Source organism: Chionomys nivalis, chromosome 11, assembly GCF_950005125.1.
Source record: "Chionomys nivalis chromosome 11, mChiNiv1.1, whole genome shotgun sequence".
NCBI classification, from domain to species: domain Eukaryota; kingdom Metazoa; phylum Chordata; class Mammalia; order Rodentia; family Cricetidae; genus Chionomys; species Chionomys nivalis.
Genome location: NC_080096.1, coordinates 70,911,210 through 70,932,562, shown reverse-complemented (window position 1 = coordinate 70,932,562; position 21,353 = coordinate 70,911,210). Strand labels below are relative to the sequence as shown.

The window sequence follows — 21,353 nt, the reverse complement described above, 5'->3', positions numbered from 1 at the left end:
TTAACACAAAAAATAACTTAAAAATCTAGTCTAAATAACACATTCTGGGCTTCAGTCCAGTCGTTTGAATTCCCTGGATGTTGTGGAGTATTTAACTATGTAAAGATGTGCTATATAGCTCATGCTGTGGAATATTATTTTAAGTATTTAAAGGTATGTTACATTTGTTTCTGCTGCATTTGTTTAATGATGTAAGGATGTGTTACATTTGTTTCACCTTGGCTGCCTAGCCTCTGGTTGGTCTTATAAAAAGTTGAATAGCCAGTAACTAGACAGGAGTAGGATAGGTGGGGCTGGAAGACAGAAAGAGTAAATAGAAGGACATATCTAAACTGAAGAAGAATGAGAGAATGGAAGAAGAGAAGAGAATGAGGAGAGAGAGAGAGAGAGAGAGAGAGAGAGAGAGAGAGAGAGAGAGAGATGCCCTTGGCCAACCAGCTGCCAGACATGAGAAACAGTGAAAGTAAAATAGACAGAAAGAAAGAAAAGATAAAAATCCCTGAGGCAAAAGGTAGATAAACAGCCTAATTTAAGTTAAAAGAGCTAGCCAGATAGAAGCCTAAGGTAGGCTGAGCATTTATAAATAGCACAAAATCTCTGTGTCATGTGGCCCAAAAGAAAAATCCTGGTACTCTTGAATGTTAGCCCTCCTGAACCCTCACCAGTCCTTTGACATAGCTTGGGTCATACACACTATATACTATCCTGGTTTTATGAACTTCTCTTGCCTCATTCTTAACTTCCATGGTTTTTCCCTTGTTCTCTATCCTAGTATTGACTGTTAAGTCCTCCCAATTCTAGCTTCCATGTGACATTTGTAAACTCGAAGTTTAGCCAAGGTTATAAAAATGTTCACTGACCTAGCCCATTGACTACTGTGGAGCTACCCTGCCTGTATTTTTTCCAAATCCCAGGTTTGGCTTTAGTCACATATGTGGTTCACCAGCCTAGTTTGCACAGTCAATCAGATTGTGGCCCATGTGCACTATATCCCACCTCCAGGCTTAGTTACATAGATGAAAACCAGGACACAAGACGTAAACATTGTTGGAGTCCACACAATGATGCAGTACATTATAGCTGATATTTAGAAGGCCAACCATCCAGAAATACATATATCTGTTGGAGGAAACTCATGTGGCACAACCGATGAGGAATATTGCCTTTTGAATAGCTGACTGTCTCTAACTGCAATTCTCTTGTGTGATAACATGCTGCCTCTCAACTTCAGCTTTGGGAGTTGTCCCACAACATTATCAGTGTATTCTTCATTTCCCAGACACAATTGTTCCTGTGTATTGATAGTAGGATGACAAGGCCCCAACCACAGTTTAAAATTTATAGACAGTAACTCCTGGAAGTTCAGTCATATTAAGCATTGTTCATCCCTAAAAATGTGTATACAGACAAGAAACACTGCACAGTCAGCAGAAGTGTATGTGTGTAAAAATAAAGTAAAAGAGTCCATGAAAGTGAACACAAAGTGCAGAGGACATGGGCGGGAGGGAATCAGAGGGAAGAGAGGTGGACTAGAACTGAAAATACAGTGTAAAGCTATGAAATTTTCAAATTTATTTATTTTTTTAAAGAATAAGAGAATAGATATATCTCATCCAGTAATGCTATTACAAAAGTCTAATTGGTCTTCTAGTGTCCTCGGTGACCTCCTTGTTGCCCTCTACTAGCTACCAACTGCCACACATTTATTCATTTTATTTCTTCCATTATAGGAATGGTATGTCCAAAAAAGAAGTCCTGTCTCCTACAGACACTGTGGAATCAGCCACTTCAGAATACCCACAAAAAGCCCAGGAAACTGTTCAAGGACCAAAATAAGCAAACTTTATTGCATTTACAAGACATGACTTTTATAACTCCTTAGATATTTGCATAGGTATGCAATTATACTTTGGGGTATCATTATTGATGGTTTGAAAAGATATAAACAGTTTAAATAAAATACAACTCAAACTATGAAAAATGTAAACCACATATATTAAAATCATATAACAGTGACTCATTTCGCAGTTGCTTACCTGCCATATACATACATTACTTCTTACATGTATATACAGCAAAAACCTAAAAGACCAATATTCTGAGGCTAATCTCTATACAAATATGAAAATAAATCCTTACCCTTAACCTCAACTTTATCTTTAGAAGAAGGAGGACAGTCTGCATTTATTCAAATTACACTTAGTATTAAATAATCAAATGTTATACAATATTGTATAAAACAGCAAGTAGAAAAATAAATTATGAAAATGAATAGGCCTAGAAAATAACAGTGAAAAAATACCTACTTTTCCAACATTATTTTCCATAATGAGATTAAAATATTATCTAGTATGATAAAGTGCATTTAAACATGGATATAGCATCATTGTGATTTTAAAAGTTATCTAAGGAAAAATGGATGCAAAATAAGATACTTGAAAAAATGTGTGAATATATTAAAGTAAGCTTAAATTGAAAGCATTATTTTGCCCTTAAATATACTTTAAACTCGGGAACACTTTTGAGATCAAAATACAGTCTCCCAGAAAGTCACCTAAAAAGAGTTTTGCATTTCTTTTCCTTAAACAAGTTTGTTAAGAAGAGATAGAATCCTCTACTTTGAATATTTTAAATTCGGATCACTGAAGATGTTGACTTGTTCAAGTTACCTAGACAACTTTCTAGTCAACACAGATGGTCTGGATCCACAACTAGAGGCAAAACCCCAGTCAGAACTTCTGCATTAACAATCTCTCTCTGTGTCTCTTTTTGCAAAGTATGGAAGAAAAAACCACATATGAGGTAAATAACATGAGAATGAAGAGAACATGATAACATGCATGCTACCAGAATGGGTTCAGCCAGTGGCAGACATGTACCATCTATTAGAACATAAGATTCACCCTTGTCTAGAACTCCACTCTCTAAAGCAAACATCTATGTTACAAAATAACAAAAATAATGTTACATAAATAATCACTACTCTCACCTGACGTCTGTATCAATTTCTCACCAAGTATTATTTTTTTTTTGTCAGAAATGTAACCTGTTAACTGGGGTTCCAAACATAAAATAGCCATTTGTATGTAGTTACTGAAGATTCAAACCATGTGGCTTTTGTGTACAATGGTACCTAATCAATTCCTTATTAGGAAAAAGAAATAAAGCTGAAAATATTTAAAGTTTGATAACAAAAGTCAAAAGCACAAAAGTGTTTGCCAAAATGGAATGTTATTTAAAAATAATTATTTATTGCTCTATGTGTGTGCATGTATCATTTGGCCACTATGGCAAACATTTGTAAATGTCAGAAACCAATTTCAGGAATTCATTCTCCCCTTCCACTGTGAGTTCAGGCACGAATTTTGGGTTGGCAAGCTTGGGCAACAAGTACTTTTACTTCCTGAGACACATTGCTAGCCCAGTGAATTTTTTTAGTTCATCAAAAAGGAATGTTTTAACATACATAATACAATTCATATAAGTAACCAGTAATATTTATGTTCTGGGTAAGCTATTTAAAGCCTAGACCTGTATGAACCAAAATATCGCTCATTAAGAATTATCTAACTGGTTCTGACTACCAGTAATGCTATTTTTGCTTGCCCATCCTGGGTCAGATAGAAAGGCCTTTGCCTCTTAAAGATATTTTGGTCAGAAGGAGTGGGAGGTATTCAAAGTTCCAGATGAAAAGCAAGACTAACCATGTCCTGGGTGATAAGCAGTCAGAAGTCACATTATTCAAAGGACTGACTAACATTTAGATGTAATTCTCTTTTCAATATGGAACTTTCCAAAATCATGCCTAATAACAATCTCCCAATATTCATTAAAGAGAAAGGAAATGTTTGAAGATAGGGGCTTAGGAACTGCCATTATGCTACAGATAAAGTTCTAAATTACAGGTCAGTGTAAATTAGCAACAATATAGTCATTTGGTAAAATGTTGTTACTTTAGGTACCACTGTATTTGTCTATGAAATATATTCAGATTCATAAAACTTATCCTTTCCAAATACAATGTTTGGTTATTTTCTAGCATATTCCAATTTATGCCACTACTATTAATCTAATTTTAGAAGACTGTGTTCATCCTCCTAAGAAGGCACATGCCCTTTGGCCATTAGTGCCAACTACTCTCAGCCCCTGGTAGTCAGTAGGTGAAGCACATTTTTGTAGCATTTTTCTTTAGGTAGTATGTGTTATAAATATCTTCACTAAAATTTTTACATACAATTTAAGCCTCAGACTTCACAAGTACTCTTGATATTGTATATTCATTACATACATTTTTAATCATTCTTTTTTCACAAAAAAAGTATTTTTATTTACATTGACGTCTAAAGTATTTCCAATTTCTCAAATAAATTCTTTTTTCATAAATTTGAAAACCCAATACCTCTATATCAAAAGGCATACTTCACAGGGTCCTTAGTAACTGTGAACCACTGTGCCCTTCCTGCTTCTTAAAATACCTGAGAATCCAAGATACACTGGTGATTAACTTTCTTATTTTAAAGAGAGAAAGAGGTCTAATATGGCCTGGGCATACCCAGTATTATAAGACTAGGTAACAGCAAAGCTGATTGGCCAAATGAAAAATATTCGTGCTATCTGATAGCATCCATGGTTTAAAGCAATAATATATAACAGCCTGCCAGTTTCCTTGTACTTTGTATTAAATACTGAATTCCATAAAACAAAGTATTAAGCTCTTGCATCCAAACTTTTAAGCAAACACTGTCACAGGTTAACTACAAAGTCAATTTTCTTATAAAGTAATTTTATCAGTTGGTTCTCAATAGTTTTGATCTGAAAATGTAATTTTATTTTACCATATTATATTAAAATCATTAAAACATTTCCTCTTAGTGATCTATAGGGGTCAGACAACCCAAGTAGCTCACTGAGATAGAACAAAGAAAGCCTGAGGTTCCTGAGGACAGACAAGCATGGCTCAATTTGCCAGGTTGAAATTCTTCATTGGCCGGTGTTGTATAATGTACCACTCCATTGAGAACTAGGGTCCCATGATCAGTATTTAGGAAACAAGGACTTTATGAACTGAAGATAGCTGCGATTTAGCCATTGCAACAGTTCTTCATCTGCAGTGACTTTCTGGAAGTGGATCCAACTAGACTCGTAATGGATTTGCTGTCATCATCCTCTGTCCTTTTCTTTACTTCCCTGTGAGAAGGGAGAAAGGAATTACAACAAAAGTGAGATATGTGCTTACTTACCTGTGGAGATTAATTACAGGAAAAGGAGATTAACACAGTTCACAATACAAAGCCTCGATAACTCCACCATTAAACAAATGTCTCATCTATGCCAAATTATAGGCAGTTAACTACAAAACTCAGAGGGAGCGATAGCTATCTAGATAAATAATTTCAGGGTCATGGGTTTTCTACTTAAACCATCTGGCTAGTGTCTTATAGGAACCAAGGTGCTTCTAGAAGATGCTGGCATTGGAATTGATTGAATTGTGGTTGTTTAAATTAAATGTCGCCCACATTCTCAAGCATGTGAATACTTGATCTTCAGATAGTAGTGCTGCTTAGGTAGGTTTAAGAGGTGTGACCTTACTGGAGGATGTCACTGTTAGCAGACTTTGGGTTTCAAAACCTGGGTGCCATTCATGTTTGCTCTCTGATTTCTGTTTAAGATTTGACATGATAACACTCAACTCTGTTTCTATCTCCAGCCACTGTGCCTTTCTACTGCCAAACATCCCTGCTGTGATGATGGTAATGAACTCTGAAGCCTCAAGAACCATAAGCACCCTAAAAATCTTCCTTCAACAAGTTGCCTTTATCATGGTGGCTTTTCACAACAATAGAAACTTAACTAAGACAGTCTCCTAAAAGAACTGAGAGATCCCTCTTTCAGAAGCCATGATTGCCTATAGCACTTCATTAGAGGTGGGATGAACTCCATGATAGGTTATCCAACCCCAAGTGGTTGATCGCAAATATATCTGCATATAATCAACATTAAAAGGGCTCAGTAGTGGTGTGTGTGTAGAAAAACTAAAGACATGAATTTGAGAGGGAGTCAGGAAGACAATGGAGGAGTGGGAGCAGAGAGAGGGAATCATAGAAATAAGATAAAAACAGTATTCAAGTATAAAATTCTCTAAAAATATTAAATATTCAGTCCTCTTTCTCATTGTGCAGATTAAAGATATCTACAAGCAGAGATATATGGATGACTCTAGAGTTAAATAAGCTTCCATTTAAGAATGGACTTGAGAACTAGTGAGATAACTCAGGAGCACAGCACCTTACAAACCAGCCTGAAAACTTAAGTTTGATGCCCAGAACCCATGTAAAGGTGGTGTCAATAGTTAACTTTTTGGTACAAATTTCTATCTTAGTTAGGATTACTATCACTGTGACAAGTCAGCCTGGTCAGAAGGAACCTGGGGAGGAATGATTTTACTTGAGCTTACAGTTCCACACCACAGACCATCACGGAGGACAGGACAGTGACCTGGAGGCAGAAACTGAAGCAGATACCATGAAGAAATGTTGCTTAATGGTTTTCCCCTCATGCCTTGCTCAGCTTGTTTTCTTATATAATCCAGTACCACACAGCCAGATAATCAAATGTCTAGGGGTGGTAGCATGCAGAGTGGTACCAAATCAATCGTTAATAAAGAAAATGCCCTAGAAGTTTTCCCATGTACAATATGGTAGGAGTACTGTCTAAGTTGAGACTCCCCCTTTACAAATGGCAACAGCTTATATCAAGTTGACAAAAGCCTAACTAAAAAACACACCAAGCAGAAAATATAAATCAGGGAGAGAGTACTGTTATGTCTTGCAATACTTGAAGAACTGCCATGCACGTTTTTATGCAAGTCTTCTAATGATAAGTTTTGTTATAATCCAGATGCAAAATGTTAATTATTCTCCACACCACTGCTTTCCTTTAATAATTATACACTGAGCAATTCGGACAGTGATTCCAATTGTTATGATATACAATTTCCTTTTTTGTTCTGTATATCCCATTTTATTAGCAAAATTTTATAATAGATATGCTAATAATAGCTAGTTATGTTTAAATTTGGTTTCAGGAGATGATTCTATAAGTCAATTATTATCATTCCTTGTGATATTTTACAAAATGTTCAAAAATACTACAGCTACATCTCTTTTGTTCCTTAGTAAAAATATGTAGTCAATGTCAACAATAAACAAGAATTACTAGATTTTATAATAGATACATGTAGTGTTTTCCTTACCATGAAAGACAGAACTATGTTCTACAGCAGATATTTTAACTGAAAGCTATAATGAAGAAATTCATCATATTTATTAGGTAAGTGAAAAATCTGATTTTTTAAAACTTTAAAGGTGAACTTTACCGAGCAAGATGGAGAACAGCTTCAACGACATTGGATCCGTCTTTGGCACTTGTTTCACAGAATAATGCCCCATATGTCTGTAGAAAGGAAGTATACACAGTTCAGTGAAGGCTTTGATTAGATTCCCTGAAATTTAAATTACTGAATTAAAAACATTTCTTCCTAGCCAAGTATGGTAGCACACACCTTTTTAATCCTATCACTTTGGAGACAGAAGCAGACTGATCTCAAAGTTTGAGGCCAGCTTGGTATACTGAATGAATTCTAGGGCAGTCAGTACTACAAAGAGAAACACTGCCTAGTAAAACAAGTATATATATATATATATATATATATATATATATATATATATAGAGAGAGAGAGAGAGAGAGAGAGAGAGAATGCTGAGTAATAACTACAAAAAGTAAAATTAGAGTCTCAGGACTTATAAACAACAACAACAACAACAAAATAGATTTGATTGTCCAGGTATAGTGGAGTGTTCCTAGAATATCAGCACTAAAAAGATGTAAGCAGACTTTCAAATCCAGCCTGATACATGACACCTTGCCTCAAACAAGCAAACAAAACAAATCAGTCTAAATAGTAATACTAGAAATAATTCCTAATCAGAGGTCTTTTATATAATATTTTTAAAAAATGCAAAATTGCATTTCAATAATCAAGGACATAATTCTGCATATTCTCTTCAAAGAATTTGAGGCAGATAAAATGACAGCTTAAGGTAGCCAGTTAGGAATTATACTTCTATCAAAAGGATGTTTGCAGTATCAGCTCATTGTAAGTACTAGGATAGCCTTGACTACATAGCAAGACTCTGTCTCTGAAAAAGGAATAGAGTATGTTTGCCTGGTCCAATGGCTAATGCTTCCTCCATTTTACTCTCAGCTTCTCCCATCAGAGTACAGAAGTGAAATGTTCTAGTCCATAGACTCCACTGGTTGCCCTTGCATAGTTCCTTGTATTGCTCCTCTGCTTCTAACCTTTAAATGACTCTCATCCTTTCTGAGGTAATCTTTAAATGCTTTTCCATAGCCAACCATAACCTGCTTAATGTCAAGTTGAGGTAATCTTCCATTTTTATGTTAATCACATCTTTACCACATAAATCCCCAGGTACCTGGCTCTTCTCTGTATTTCTCCAGTTATCTAAATTCCAACTAATCTCAGGATGTCTATACTTGTTCTTACTAACAACTAGATTGCCCGTCTCACTCCAACTTCTATTTTTGTTTTGGATGCTTTGGTAATCATTAAGTTGTTTCTAATTCTGAAATGTATCCATCAGGTCTTGCCGTAATAATACCTCAGAGTTTTTTGTTTGTTTGTTTTCATTTTTTGTTGTTTGCTTGTTTGTACTTGCCAAAAATCTAACAGTTATGCTTGTATGTTATTGTAAAATAAGGTGGAGACAGATTCTTTTAATAAAGGACAATTACTGATGCATAAACCTTGGGTGAGGATTAATTATGACTATTTGGTTTAAGGGAAGGATTCGATGGCTACTAGGTAGCACCAAGAGATAAAATATTCCACTACATTTACATAAGCAAACTGACAAAAAGAAATCTACACAATTCACAAATATACATGTACAAGGGAAACAGTACACTTGATGGTTATATATGACAGAAATGATAGGAAGAAATAAAGTAAATTTTGAGCATTTCAAGAGTAAGTCAAAAGATGTTTGAGGGAGCAACTTGAGAACTCAGATTGATGCTAAGAGATGCCAGGTCTAGATTCTAGGTCTGAAAGAGGCTAAGTGGAAAACTTCTGGCATATGAATGAAAAAGTTAAGTATCATATTGGAGGTGAAAACAGGCTATGTAGATGAAAGGCTATGCTCCTGAGAGCAAAGTATACAGGCAAAGGGTTGTCTCCAACAAGAAGTGCACTCTTCCCAAGTTAGAAAAAAGGGGTAACTACTGTACTAACAAAGTGAATGATATAAAGGGGAAAGAATGACCCTGCCTCCTGAAGAATAAACTGCATAAGAGTGAAGATTGTTTCCAACAGAGGCAAAACCCACACATGGTGAAGACTCTTCCCAAAACAGCCAGACACAGGAGTTATGTCTTAATCCAATACAGTAAACTATGCAGGCATGAGAACTGTCTCCAATACAAAGAAGACTGTCCCAGAAACAATCAACTACACAGGATGAAGACAGTGTCCAACACTATCAACCACATGCTAAGACTGTCTTTTACACAGTGTATTACACAGTGGTGAGGAATACAACATAGCAAACTACAAGGGGTAAGGTAAGAAACAGACAGGTATTAATTGTCCCTAAAACAACCAACCACACAATGTAAAGACTATGTGAAACACAGGAAACTACTCAAGGTGAAAACTATCTCTAACAAAGTGTAAGAAAAAGGGTAAGACATTGGGTCCAACACAATGTGTTGGACAGTCTTCCACTACTGTATATTAGTACATAGGATGAGGGCTATATCTAACACAGCCAGTTATAAAAAGTAAGGACTAGTTCAACGCAGGGTGAGAATAGTTTATAACAGTCCTCTATATAGGATGAGGACTACATTCAACACACTAAAATAAATAGGTGTGAAGACTGTCTTCAACGCAGAACAACACAAGTTGAAGAAGGTCTACATCACAGTCACCTACACAGAACTGTGAATTGTGTCTACCCTGGTGAACTACACAGCATGCGTGAGGACTGTTTCCAACAGGTGCAATATACAGGGTGAGAAATGTCTCCAGTATAGTGAACTACGTAGTGATAAGATCTGTGTCAAAAATTGGTAAGAACACAGGATTAAAAACATCCCCAACATGATAAATTCCACAGCAGGAAATTACTTTCTCAAATACACGGAAGTAGAGGAAAGAATGACTCCCTCAATTCAATGAAGTCAACAGATATGAACTGTCCCTAAAACAGTCAACAACATGAGGACTGTGTGTAACACAGTGAACTATTAGAGGTGATAATTATCTAAAAAAAAGTATAAGACAAAGAGGTGAAGATTGTGTCCAGCAAAGTAAAGAATACAGGAGTAAGGGTTGTGTCCAAAACAATAAACTGCACAGGCATGAGGACTGTCTCCAGCACAGTGTACAATATAGGATGAGGATAATGTACAACACAAGATAAGGACCATTTCAGCACAGTAAACCACACAGGGTCACGACTGCCACCAATTCTGAAAACAATGACCTATCATGATATTGTCTCATTTTGGACTCCCCCCGCACACTCTTACCATGGCCAGTTTTTCTCCAAGGTACGCTGAGATACACTTTTGTTTCTCTTCACTAGCAGAATCACGAAGATCAGCCTTGTTTCCTACTAACATAATAGGAACACTTCTCTGGGCTCCATCCTTTGAAGAAGGAAAAGAAGTGAACATATATCAAACACTGAACCAACTATAGAGCTGTGACCATGGTACCAATAGCTGCCATTGTCCAGTTTTCTAAAGGTGCCCATTTAGTATTCATAATTGTTTATAGTTGTAGGGCAGAATACACAGCTGTTGTCATTGTCTATGTCAACTAATTGCAATAATTAAATTGCTTACGTTTAAGATAAATTTTTGAAACTCAATATGCCTTGAAGCACAGTCACCCTTCTTTCTCTTTTGCCAGTGAGAGTACTAAAATTCAGAGAAATGAAACAAGAACACGCAAAGCTGAAAGTTGGAACCCAAAGTGACTGCATTGCCCCACTTAGGTAATGTTCTACTCTTTGATAATAAAAAAGTAAAGGATAAGAGACTAGTTATACACAGAGTGCACAGTGCACTACAATCATGACAGAATCCAGTGACTATTACCACAGAATTCCATTCAGTTGGAATATCCACAGGATGCTAGGTTACAGCTTCTCCTTAAAACATTGTTCATTCTACATCAACTGCTTTATCCCAGGTGCAAAGTATAGATCATTCATCATCTATCCTAGTACAAAAGTTGGGTGAAAAGCTTACATTCACCACTCTAGTTTACAACAAAAGAAAATGTCAAGTTCTAAATATCAATCTTATGTCATAGATTCCAAAACCACCCAAACAGTTTATACAGACTTCTACAGAATCTCAGAACCCCTAGTATGGCAAACAGTCTATGTCTGGTGGTAAGGGTATATTTCACCTTGTAAGACTGTGATGTAAATAAAAGATGTGATAATTGTGACAGAACAGAAACATAGGTTTCTTGTCTCTAGACAACACCAAACACTTGGAAGTTAAACTTTGAAGTGCTTAAACAGCATGCTCATTCACTTTGGTATGCTCCTCATACAGGTTCAAGACATAAGGACAAAGAATAGATTTGACATTTGTCTTTGACTTGAGGCATAAAAGTGCATTTAATGTGGAGCATATTGTGCATTTAAAGAGAAGCACGGAGCACATGTCCCTCCTCTATGCTTGCTGTTCCACACATTCAGATGCTCATGGATACATGGTGAATACAAAAGAGTAATTAGTCACACTAGCCAACGAACTGAGTGTCTAAACGATTTCCTAAAGTCTTATAAATAGAGTGTAGCATCTCTTCCAGCACAGACTTAAACATTACTTTCTCTGTGACGGCCTTTTGGTCCTACTGCCTTATCTGGCCTGGGCTTCACCTTCTTTTCTCTTCTGCAATATCTGGACTTTCTGTAATACCATTTCCTTTAGCCTGCTGTCGTATCCATCTCTGCAATTAGCAATGGTGTCACTCTTTTTAAGTCAGTTAGTAGGGACTGTGTAATTTAGTGCCTCATGTTAGAAAAATCCATGGGAAAGTCTCTTTCTGGCCATTCTTTTTCTATAGTGAAATTCAAATGCAATGTGACACCTACTTTCTCTCCTATAAGATCTCCAAGAATTCATCTTGAATACAATTTTCTTCCTTTTCTGATCTCATGAGAAAGTGGCAAGGGTGGCTGAAGAGCTCACTTGTAATATGAATCTGCAGTGCCTCACTTAATGTAAGGACATTTTCCTCATGGACTGACCTTGTCTTTTGAATTGCCATTTTCTGAGCATTTAGCCCTTGTCTTTTGAATTGCCATTTTCTGAGCACTTTCTTCAATATACACAAGCATGAAAATGGAGGACTAAGCCCCAAATATTAATGATAAGATGTTTGGCACAGGACTCAATGTATAGCCCACTGAAATCTATTACACAGTAGAAGGCTCTCTCGCAGAGACAAGCTCTTTTGGGTTCCTTTAGTTTCAAGGCAACTACTATTTATTTGTAGCTAACTATTCTACTTTACCAAAGTAATGACCAATATTGATCAAAAGGTTATGACTCTGTTCTATTTCTACATACTAGTATTGTGAACTCAAGCAAATGCCATATATTTTCTATGCCTCAGTATTCTCACAATATGTAAAAATTGCTTGGTTCTTTCTTATTTTTCAGATGTTAGAGAAATATGTGTAATATATGAATAATTTTATCAAGTAAAATTTTACAGAAATATAAATAATTTTAAATAATTTTAATTGCATTTATAGCAAATTTAAGATATGGTGTTTTGGTTAAACAAGGCATATTTATGTTTCTTCATCAAAGAATTATTCCAACTGCACAGCATCTTTTCCATAATTTCTGTAGTCAGGAAGCAAGCATTAATCCACAGGCACCCTTGAAATCAGAAAACACTAGGCATCAGTCATGTCTGTAACTTAATATGTTTAAAATACAAATGATATTATTTACTTGGGAAATTGTATTTACCTGTATTTCACAATTTCTAGAGAGTACACTGTTGTTTTTATGCTTGTTAGTAAAACCTGGCAGTAAACCTAGTACTTTTACAGACTTTGGCTGTAAAACCAAATGATATGAAAGGTCCTTAAGGGGAGACATAGCCACTTTGAAATAGACTTCATCCATGCTACATGTTAAAATGCCAATTCATATTTCCATGGCATCTTAGTATATATAAATGCTCCCATATCACAACTAGAATAAGCTTAACTTTGGATCTTAGCGCTACTATTTTCCCAGTGGTGTCTCAGCTGTTTCTAAAATTTCTGCCACACTGTGCATCCAGTCCAACTACTTTCGTGCTTGTAAAAGTTGCTTTTCTGGCTACCCGTGTTTCCACTCCATTACAGAGTTCCTATATTATATCTAGCAAAGAATAAATATATTTCCCAAATCTACTTGCAGAAATTTCTTCAACTTGAGAAAAGATCCTGGGAAGAGACAAGGTTGCCAATTGCCACTGGAAAATGTCAGTCTTCCTTACAGCACAGACCAGTCACTCCTAATCATGTTTACTCCAGTAAAAACAAACAAAAACCAATGGTATTTCTTAAGGCAATCCATGACTCCCCTGCATAATTTCTATTTCTTCCTTATAATTCTTACCTCAACCATATCCACCCATTCTCGTACATTAAGAAAGCTTTTTTCACAAGTAACATCATACAGCAGTAAGACGCCATCTGCTTTTCTGAAGTAAGACTTGGCAATACTTCTGAATCTGGTAAAGACAAAGCAAAAGCTCATCATCAACCTGTCATCTGGATCTTCCTTGCACTTCATCTCTATTATGCCCTTTAGTTCTTACTTTCTATAACCAATTCCAACAAATAAAAGCCTTAACAACAAATATTAGTGATAAACTTCTTTAGCAGAGGCCTGGTGATCTCTGAGAAAGCCCATTTTTTCCTCCAGCAGATAATTCCATGTTACCTAACCATAATGTTACCTAACCATAAACGTTAGCCCCAACAATGGTAAAAGCATAATGAAAAAAAAAAAAAAAAAAGAAAACAGTTCAACCCCAGGAACTAGCAAATGGAGAGAAAGGAAACCAAATACCTGTCTTATAAACAAGGCAATAAGTGACAGAAAAGCTATCCAACATTGACATATGTCCTTCACATGTGTACATATACGCAAAGACAAAAATGGCGCGACTGCAAATCTGCTGAGGAACTATGTTCTGAAAAGGCCTGAGTAGATTTTTGTGTCTGTTTTGTTCTTTACGTGAAAGAATATAATATAATAAAGAGCAAATACAGAGGAACCTGGATGTATGATGTTTCTTGCCTGTGGCCTAATCTCCAAAAGGCCAAAAAGGGGGAAAGCAGTGAGGTAAGATTTGCAGTGACCAAGGGCATGTTGTGTCTCCATGGTCATCACTGAATCTTAGCACAAAGAATAGTACAGACACAGGCCCTCAAACATACTCATTGCACAACTGAGTAAAATTGACCCACAGAGAGTTAAATAAAATTAAAATTTATGCTTCACACTTCTGGTCATTATCAAGAAATCTAAGATATGGAATCACCAGAAGTATATCTGTCACTTATCTTTTGCTGTTGCCCTTCAAACAAGAATATTTGATAGGGTCTCTTTGCCCATCATGTACTGCTTCAAAACTAAGACCCCCCTCACAGTGACACTGCATTGGGCAATGTTGTCCTTTCTCCACTGCATAGCAAGCTGTCACAACCAAACATCAGCTCAAAATGGGCTCAAAGACTTATCTCATATAAATGATACAAACAGATGGGAGGAGATTGTAGAAAAATGATCTTTATTGGTATTACATACATGTTACAATTACAAATTCAGTATCTTAAAGCACAGTAATAGAATATGAATATAACTATGAGTCTTTATTTGTATTCTTTAATTCAAAAAGAAAGCACTTGCCTCTCTTGCCCAGCTGTATCCCAGAGCTGAAGAACTGTTCGTTCACCATCTACAATCAAAGTTTTCATCTGGAAATCAACTCCTGAAACAGAAATGCCACAGGAAATTCTGTAAGCTTTGGCTAAATCCAAAGCTAAAGTAGAAAGAAATGCACTTGACTTTCAAAGAGAAAGCTTCAAATAAGTCAATTCACATATGTATATAAGATTCACTATCTGTAGCCTGTCTCACTTAAGGCACAACTGAATCTATGGATTACAGAAAGCTCAGTTCTTTTTTTTTTTTATAATTCCAACATAGACCTATATGTGTGCTAGCAAAACTGTAAGAATGTATGTGTATGTGCATGCATATATGTTATGTGCATACCATTTATATGCATATAACATTGCACATATGTGTGTATGTGTAAATGGATGCTCACATGACTTTTGCACCCACATACACATGCTTATTACACACACAGATACACAAACACACATATGCCATGGTCTCTAGCAACCAGAACACTACTTCAGTTGTTTCTTGAATTAAACTGAAGTTTACTTTCAGTTTTGTTTCTAGAAGTGTTTATAAGAGAACTATAAATTCACAGATTTGCCCAATGTGGTGAAGGCAACCAATTTGGTTTATTATTTCTGATTGTCTAAATAACTCTTTTGATGAAGAAGAAACGTAAATGATAATTACTATATTTCAGTATCCTTCTACTGATTATTTTGCAAATTTGAAAAACATGACACTAAATTTTATCTATTTTTGTTTGTTCTTTGTGTAGTTTTGTTATTACGGTAACAATGGTAGGAAGAATCAGGAAACTCCCCTTCAGTTTCTATTTTGTGGAATAATTTGAGGAATATTGATGTTAGTATTTTTGAAGATTTGGTAGAATTCTTCACTGAATCCATCTGACCCTGTACTTTTTATGGTTGGGAGATTGTAATTACCGCTGCTATTTCAAAAAATAGCTATGGTTTGAAAGAAAATTGCCCGCAAAGGGAGTAGCATTATTAGGGGGTTTGGCCTTGTTAGAGGAAGTGTGTCACTGTTGGAGCAGGCTTTAAGGTCTCTTTTGCTCAAGCTTCCCTCAGTGTGACAGTCAATTGACTTCTTGTTCCCTGCAAGCCAACATGTAACCAGCATGACATCTGCCTGCATACTGCCATCCTCTAAACCATGATGATAATGGATTGAGCCTTTAGGCCTCTCAACTAAATATTTTCCTGAGAAGAGATGCTGTGGTCATGGTGTCTCTTCCCAGCAGTAAAAACCTTAACTAAGACAATAATATTAAAAAAGACTAAGAAAGGCCAAAAGAAAGAAAAAAAGAAAAAAAATGAGAAAATTATTGCCATATAAACTAATTTTCTAATGAACATATGGAAAGGGACACAAATACAGATTTGGATTTGACTTTAATCTCAAATATTCCATAGTCATTGAAAAGTTCTTTTTTTTTTTTTTTTTGTTTTTTGGTTTTTTTTGTTCGTTTGTTTTTTTGTTTTTCGAGACAGGGTTTCTCTGTGGTTTTTGGTTCCTGTCCTAGAACTAGCTCTTGTAGACCAGGCTGGTCTCGAACTCACAGAGATTCACCTGCCTCTGCCTCCCAAGTGCTGGGATTAAAGGCGTGCGCCACCACCGCCCGGCTTATTGAGAAGTTCTTAACATAAAATGAAGGCTCTCCCTATCCACCAGTGGAATATGTACTTCTTTCCACATCTCATTTTTATTTGTTTGTTTGGTTTTTGGTTTTTCGAGACAGAATTTCTCTGTAGCTTTGGAGCCTGTCCTGGAACTTGTTCTGAAGACCAGGCTAACCTTGAACTCACAAAGATTTGCCTGCCTCCACCTCCTGAGTGTTGGGATTAAAGGCACACACCTCCATTGCCTGGCTCCACATCTCATTTTTAAAACTCATTTTGGTCCACTTATTTCCACAGTGGTGAAACTTTCTTGACGATTGGGATTCAATCAACTCTCTTCACTGTGTACCCTCAGCACTACAACAGTACCAGGTGCTCAAAAAAAGGCTTAAAAAATATGTGCATAATAAAAGAATCTACTATGCCTAAGCTGGGTTTGTTTGATTCCACTATTTACAAAGTTTCTCATCACCTGTTGCTTTCTTTTTAAAATTATATTTTAGTAAAAATAAAGGATAATTCTGCCACAGGGGAATATATACAAAAACAGAGTGTCTGAATACATGGATGAATGCATAGATTTCTTAATCTGTGTATATAATCGTGAAAGAGAAGAAATCAAGCGATAAATGATAATTCTTCTGTTATCAATAAAAATAAGAGTCCTACCTAGGGTTGCACTTGTATTTCCTTGAAATTCATTCTTGCACAATCTCATGAGGAAGCTGGACTTCCCCACTGCAGCATCTCCAGCAAGCACAATCTTGTATGCCTTCTGAGATGTCAGTTTGCAGTTATTATCCACCATGTCTGCCTAAAGGGAAATAGCCAGATAGGTGATGACGGGAGCCAGTTTTCATCTATGTAACATGCCACGAAAAGAATTGTCTCAGTAGCTACGTACTTGAGGTGAAAGAGCTGAGATGGGTTTTCTGGAGGAGCTGACAGTGCTGCCTTCACCAACAGATCCCTGTGGCTTCCAGTGTAACACAGAGGCCACGCTTTCAGAATCAAAAGCTTCTTCATCTCTTATATCAGGAACCTATCAAAAAATCAATAATTAAAAGCCAAGTCTCTCACATATACATCACAGACCAAAGAAACATAAAACTATTATTAAATGGACCTCCTCTCCAGGGCAAATCTTTGAGAAATCTTCCTTAGTTTCCTAGGGGAAAAGATCCATTCTAATGACTAAACTTCCTCTTCATGACCTTAACAACACAGGCTATGTGCTGTTAAAACAGAGTCCCCTAGAACATGGTAGAAGATTTTCTTCAAAGGCGGTCATCAGAGTTCTATGGTTTCTGGCTTACATCTGTGTCTGATGCATCTCCCCTGAGGCTCTCCTGTGTCTCATGCAAACTCTGGAATCCTCTCTGGTGCTTGTAGTCTGCTTCAGAGTCACACTCATTGGAGTCTCTCAGAGTGGACAAACCACTGTCAAAACAACTCTCAGACAGGCTGTCAACTTCATAATTCATCTTCTGCAGAGGATCACAGAGAGCCAAAGAGTCACAATCCTCATCTGCATATGAAGAATGGAATGACCTTGTGACAAAAGAGGAGACAGCTTTACCAAGGAGTTCAAGATGTACAAGAGCACAAAGGGACAGGCTGACAACATTGTCCCTTGCCAGGAGATACATGGTGTTCCCTTAGTATAGAAGAGGAAGTATAAAGTGCAGTTTCATTCTGTGCAATAATCTATAAGGACAAAAGCCTTCATAAATATTTAAAATACACAAAAATTCTTTTAAATTGGCTGATTTATTTCCTGATACAAAGAATGAGTACCCTAAATACAAATACAATCTTATACTATTTTAGTAAAATATCCCTAGAATACAAGAGCTTTTTTTTTTTACTATAATTCAGTTAAATCATAATTGGAATGGTTTATCTACTTCTAGACATTTATTATAACTCTTTTCTATTTGTTAGTCCCTTTGTTTGTTTTCAAGATGGAGTGTTAGGTAATTTTTCCTTTGAGGTAATTAGGCAAGGCCTATCGTCATTCAAAATTCCAATGACAAAACAAAGTTCAATCTCACCTAAGTTCACTCTGGAAAACCAGTGAGTTTATTGTGTTTAGTTAATGAGCATGGGTGAGGGTTACTGGCAGGAGTGTCAGTGAGTCCTGAAAAGTCTTACTCAATGTGGATGATGACTTCTCCGCAGTTGCACAAATAAAGCCCCCTCTCCTTAGACATTCCCATTCTATGTGTCCTCTAACCCTTCCCCAAGACTTCAAGGCTCTGTGCAATTAGGGCAAAAACACATACAACTGATTGGGGGACAATGACAGAATACTCAGGTGAAGGTGCTGTGACCCTCTCTATCCCTGCCCCTTCTATGATGAAAAGTCAACAGTCAAAATCCCAAGCCTAAAGATTTTTTCACATGCAGAGGTTTATATTGGCATAAAAAAGAAAAGCACCCTGTTAACTTCGTATATCACTAAACCCAAGGAAGGAAGATCTGTACAGGCCACAGTGGTTTCTAGTTGTGTTCAGAATGAGAAGTAGATGAAGCTTTTCTTGCCTCTCTTAGGTCCTGATGATATGACGAAGAAACTGTCTCTTAGGACAAACTGAAAAGAAACTCTTACTCCATTATCAGAGCCTCATTTGTGGCATTGTTCTTTCAAGAATGAATTATGAGAGTTATGAAGAATTCGTCTTTTATGCTTTCCTCTAAATCTTACTGAGAACTATAAACTGCTCTTAACTATTAGTCAAGAAAAAGTGGCATCAAATCTGCACATTTTAAAAATATATATTATTAGTAAGAGCAAATTTCAGCTACTTATAATTAAATAAGCAACATTTTATAAATTTAACGAATCAACAATAAATATTAGACCAAAGCTGGATGGTGGTGGCATATGCCTTTAATCCCAGCGTTTGGAAGGCAGAGACAGGTGGATCTCTGTGAGTTTGAGGTCAGCAAGGTCTACAGAGGGAGTTCTAGGACAGGCTCCAAAGCAACAGAGAAAACTTGTCTGAAGAAAAAAAAATCAGGACCATGTATTCACTCATATAGCAGTCTGTAGTGAGAGACTTTCCCAGTGGCAGCAAGAGCATCAGCTACCACCAGGTGTGGTGAAGCACTACTGATCGTCACCAACATGAAATCTGAGCAGCTACTGCATGGCTATCACAATACTGGGTCTGATGAAAATCCACACAGGAGGAGAGAATGGAGAGCATCATTATGAGGGGGAGTACATCATCATCTGTGCTTGGATTGGATTCTCAAGTGACACAGTTGTTTGAGATCCCACCTACTCCTGTAAGTAAGCCCCATAAACTCACTGGTTTATCAAACTGGACTAGAATAGAACTCTATCATTAGCTTTTCTTTACTATCCACATATCCCCAAGAAAAAGTCAGGCAACATCATAATAGTAAGAACATACTTATTTATACTGGAAGTACTCCCACACACACACAAAAGGGGATAAACCTGAGTTAGAAATCTTCAAACACATAGGAAAATGTAATTTACTCTTTTATTTTTTTTGAACACCTTGATATACCACAAACTTAACTTTCTTTTAGCTAACAATGTTGGACATGTACACTGATGTGCACACAAGCACACACATATAAATAATCACTGCTTACTATTTGATCTCTTAAGAGTCAAGTTAAATTCTAACTTTTGTAATATTCCAGCAGATCTGTTAATATTTAGTAACTCATAAATCTAGATGCATTTTCTACTTTTTAATTGTTTTCAATACTAAACACTGACAAATCATGACAAAAGGCTCACAACAAACACCATCTATAATGCAAATGAGTTAGTCAATGGTGGGTACAAAATGGTTATACAATAATTCAAAGCATCTTGAAAAAATAACATCTTTCTATGAAATATGTTTACTTACAATTTCACCTTTTTCACATTTGTGAACGCTAATGTAAGATCATAATAGATACAAAGTATTACTTTTTTAAATTTATTTATTTATTAAAGATTTCTGCCTCCTCCCCGCCACCGCCTCCCATTTCCCTCCCCCTCCCCCAATCAAGTGCCCCTGCCTCATCAGCCCAAAGAGCAATCAGGGTTCCCTGTCCTGTGGGAAGTCCAAGGACCCCCCACCTCAATTCCGGTCTAGTAAGGTGAGCATCCAAACTGCCTAGGCTCCCACCAAGCCAGAACGTGCAGTAGGATCCAAAACCCAGTGCCATTGTTCTTGAGTTCTCAGTAGTCCTTATTGTCCACTATGTTCAGCCAGTCCGGTTTTATCCCATGCTTTTTCAGACCCAGGCCAGCTGGCCTTGGTGAGTTCCCAATAGAATATCCCCATTGTCTCAGTGTGTGCATGCACCCCTAACGGTCCTGAGTTCCTTGCTCGTGCTCTCTCTCCTTCTGCTTCTGATTTGGACCTTGAGATTTCTGTCGGGTGCTCCAATGTGGGTCTCTGCCTCTGTCTCCTTTCATCACCTGATGGAGGTTAATATTCAGGAGGATGCCTATATGTTTTTCTTTGGGTTCGCCTTCTTATTTAGCTTCTCTAGGATCATGAATTATAGGCTCAATGTCCTTTATTTATGGCGAGAAACCAAATATGAGTGAGTACATCCCCTGTTCCTCTTTTTGGGTCTGGCTTACCTCACTCAGGATAGTGTTTTCTATTTCCATCCATTTGCATGCAAAATTCAAGAAGTCA

The 21,353-nt window shown here is 36.7% G+C and overlaps 1 protein-coding gene across 1 annotated transcript in view; it reads right to left on the bottom strand.

Annotated features, from left to right (window-relative positions):
• Nucleotides 1–1,842: 1,842 nt before the first annotated feature.
• The window catches only part of Rasef (RAS and EF-hand domain containing), a 52,046-nt gene continuing 32,535 nt past the window's right edge, over nucleotides 1,843–21,353 (bottom strand). The window contains exons 10-17 of the mRNA XM_057784427.1: nucleotides 17,988–18,222; nucleotides 17,576–17,713; nucleotides 17,341–17,485; nucleotides 15,029–15,110; nucleotides 13,730–13,844; nucleotides 10,616–10,735; nucleotides 7,376–7,452; nucleotides 1,843–5,187 (exon numbers count right to left, since the gene is read on the bottom strand). Of these exons, the coding sequence (XP_057640410.1) occupies nucleotides 5,082–5,187; nucleotides 7,376–7,452; nucleotides 10,616–10,735; nucleotides 13,730–13,844; nucleotides 15,029–15,110; nucleotides 17,341–17,485; nucleotides 17,576–17,713; nucleotides 17,988–18,222 (1,018 nt within the window). The 3' untranslated portion in view covers nucleotides 1,843–5,081. The remainder of the gene's footprint in view (nucleotides 5,188–7,375; nucleotides 7,453–10,615; nucleotides 10,736–13,729; nucleotides 13,845–15,028; nucleotides 15,111–17,340; nucleotides 17,486–17,575; nucleotides 17,714–17,987; nucleotides 18,223–21,353) is intronic.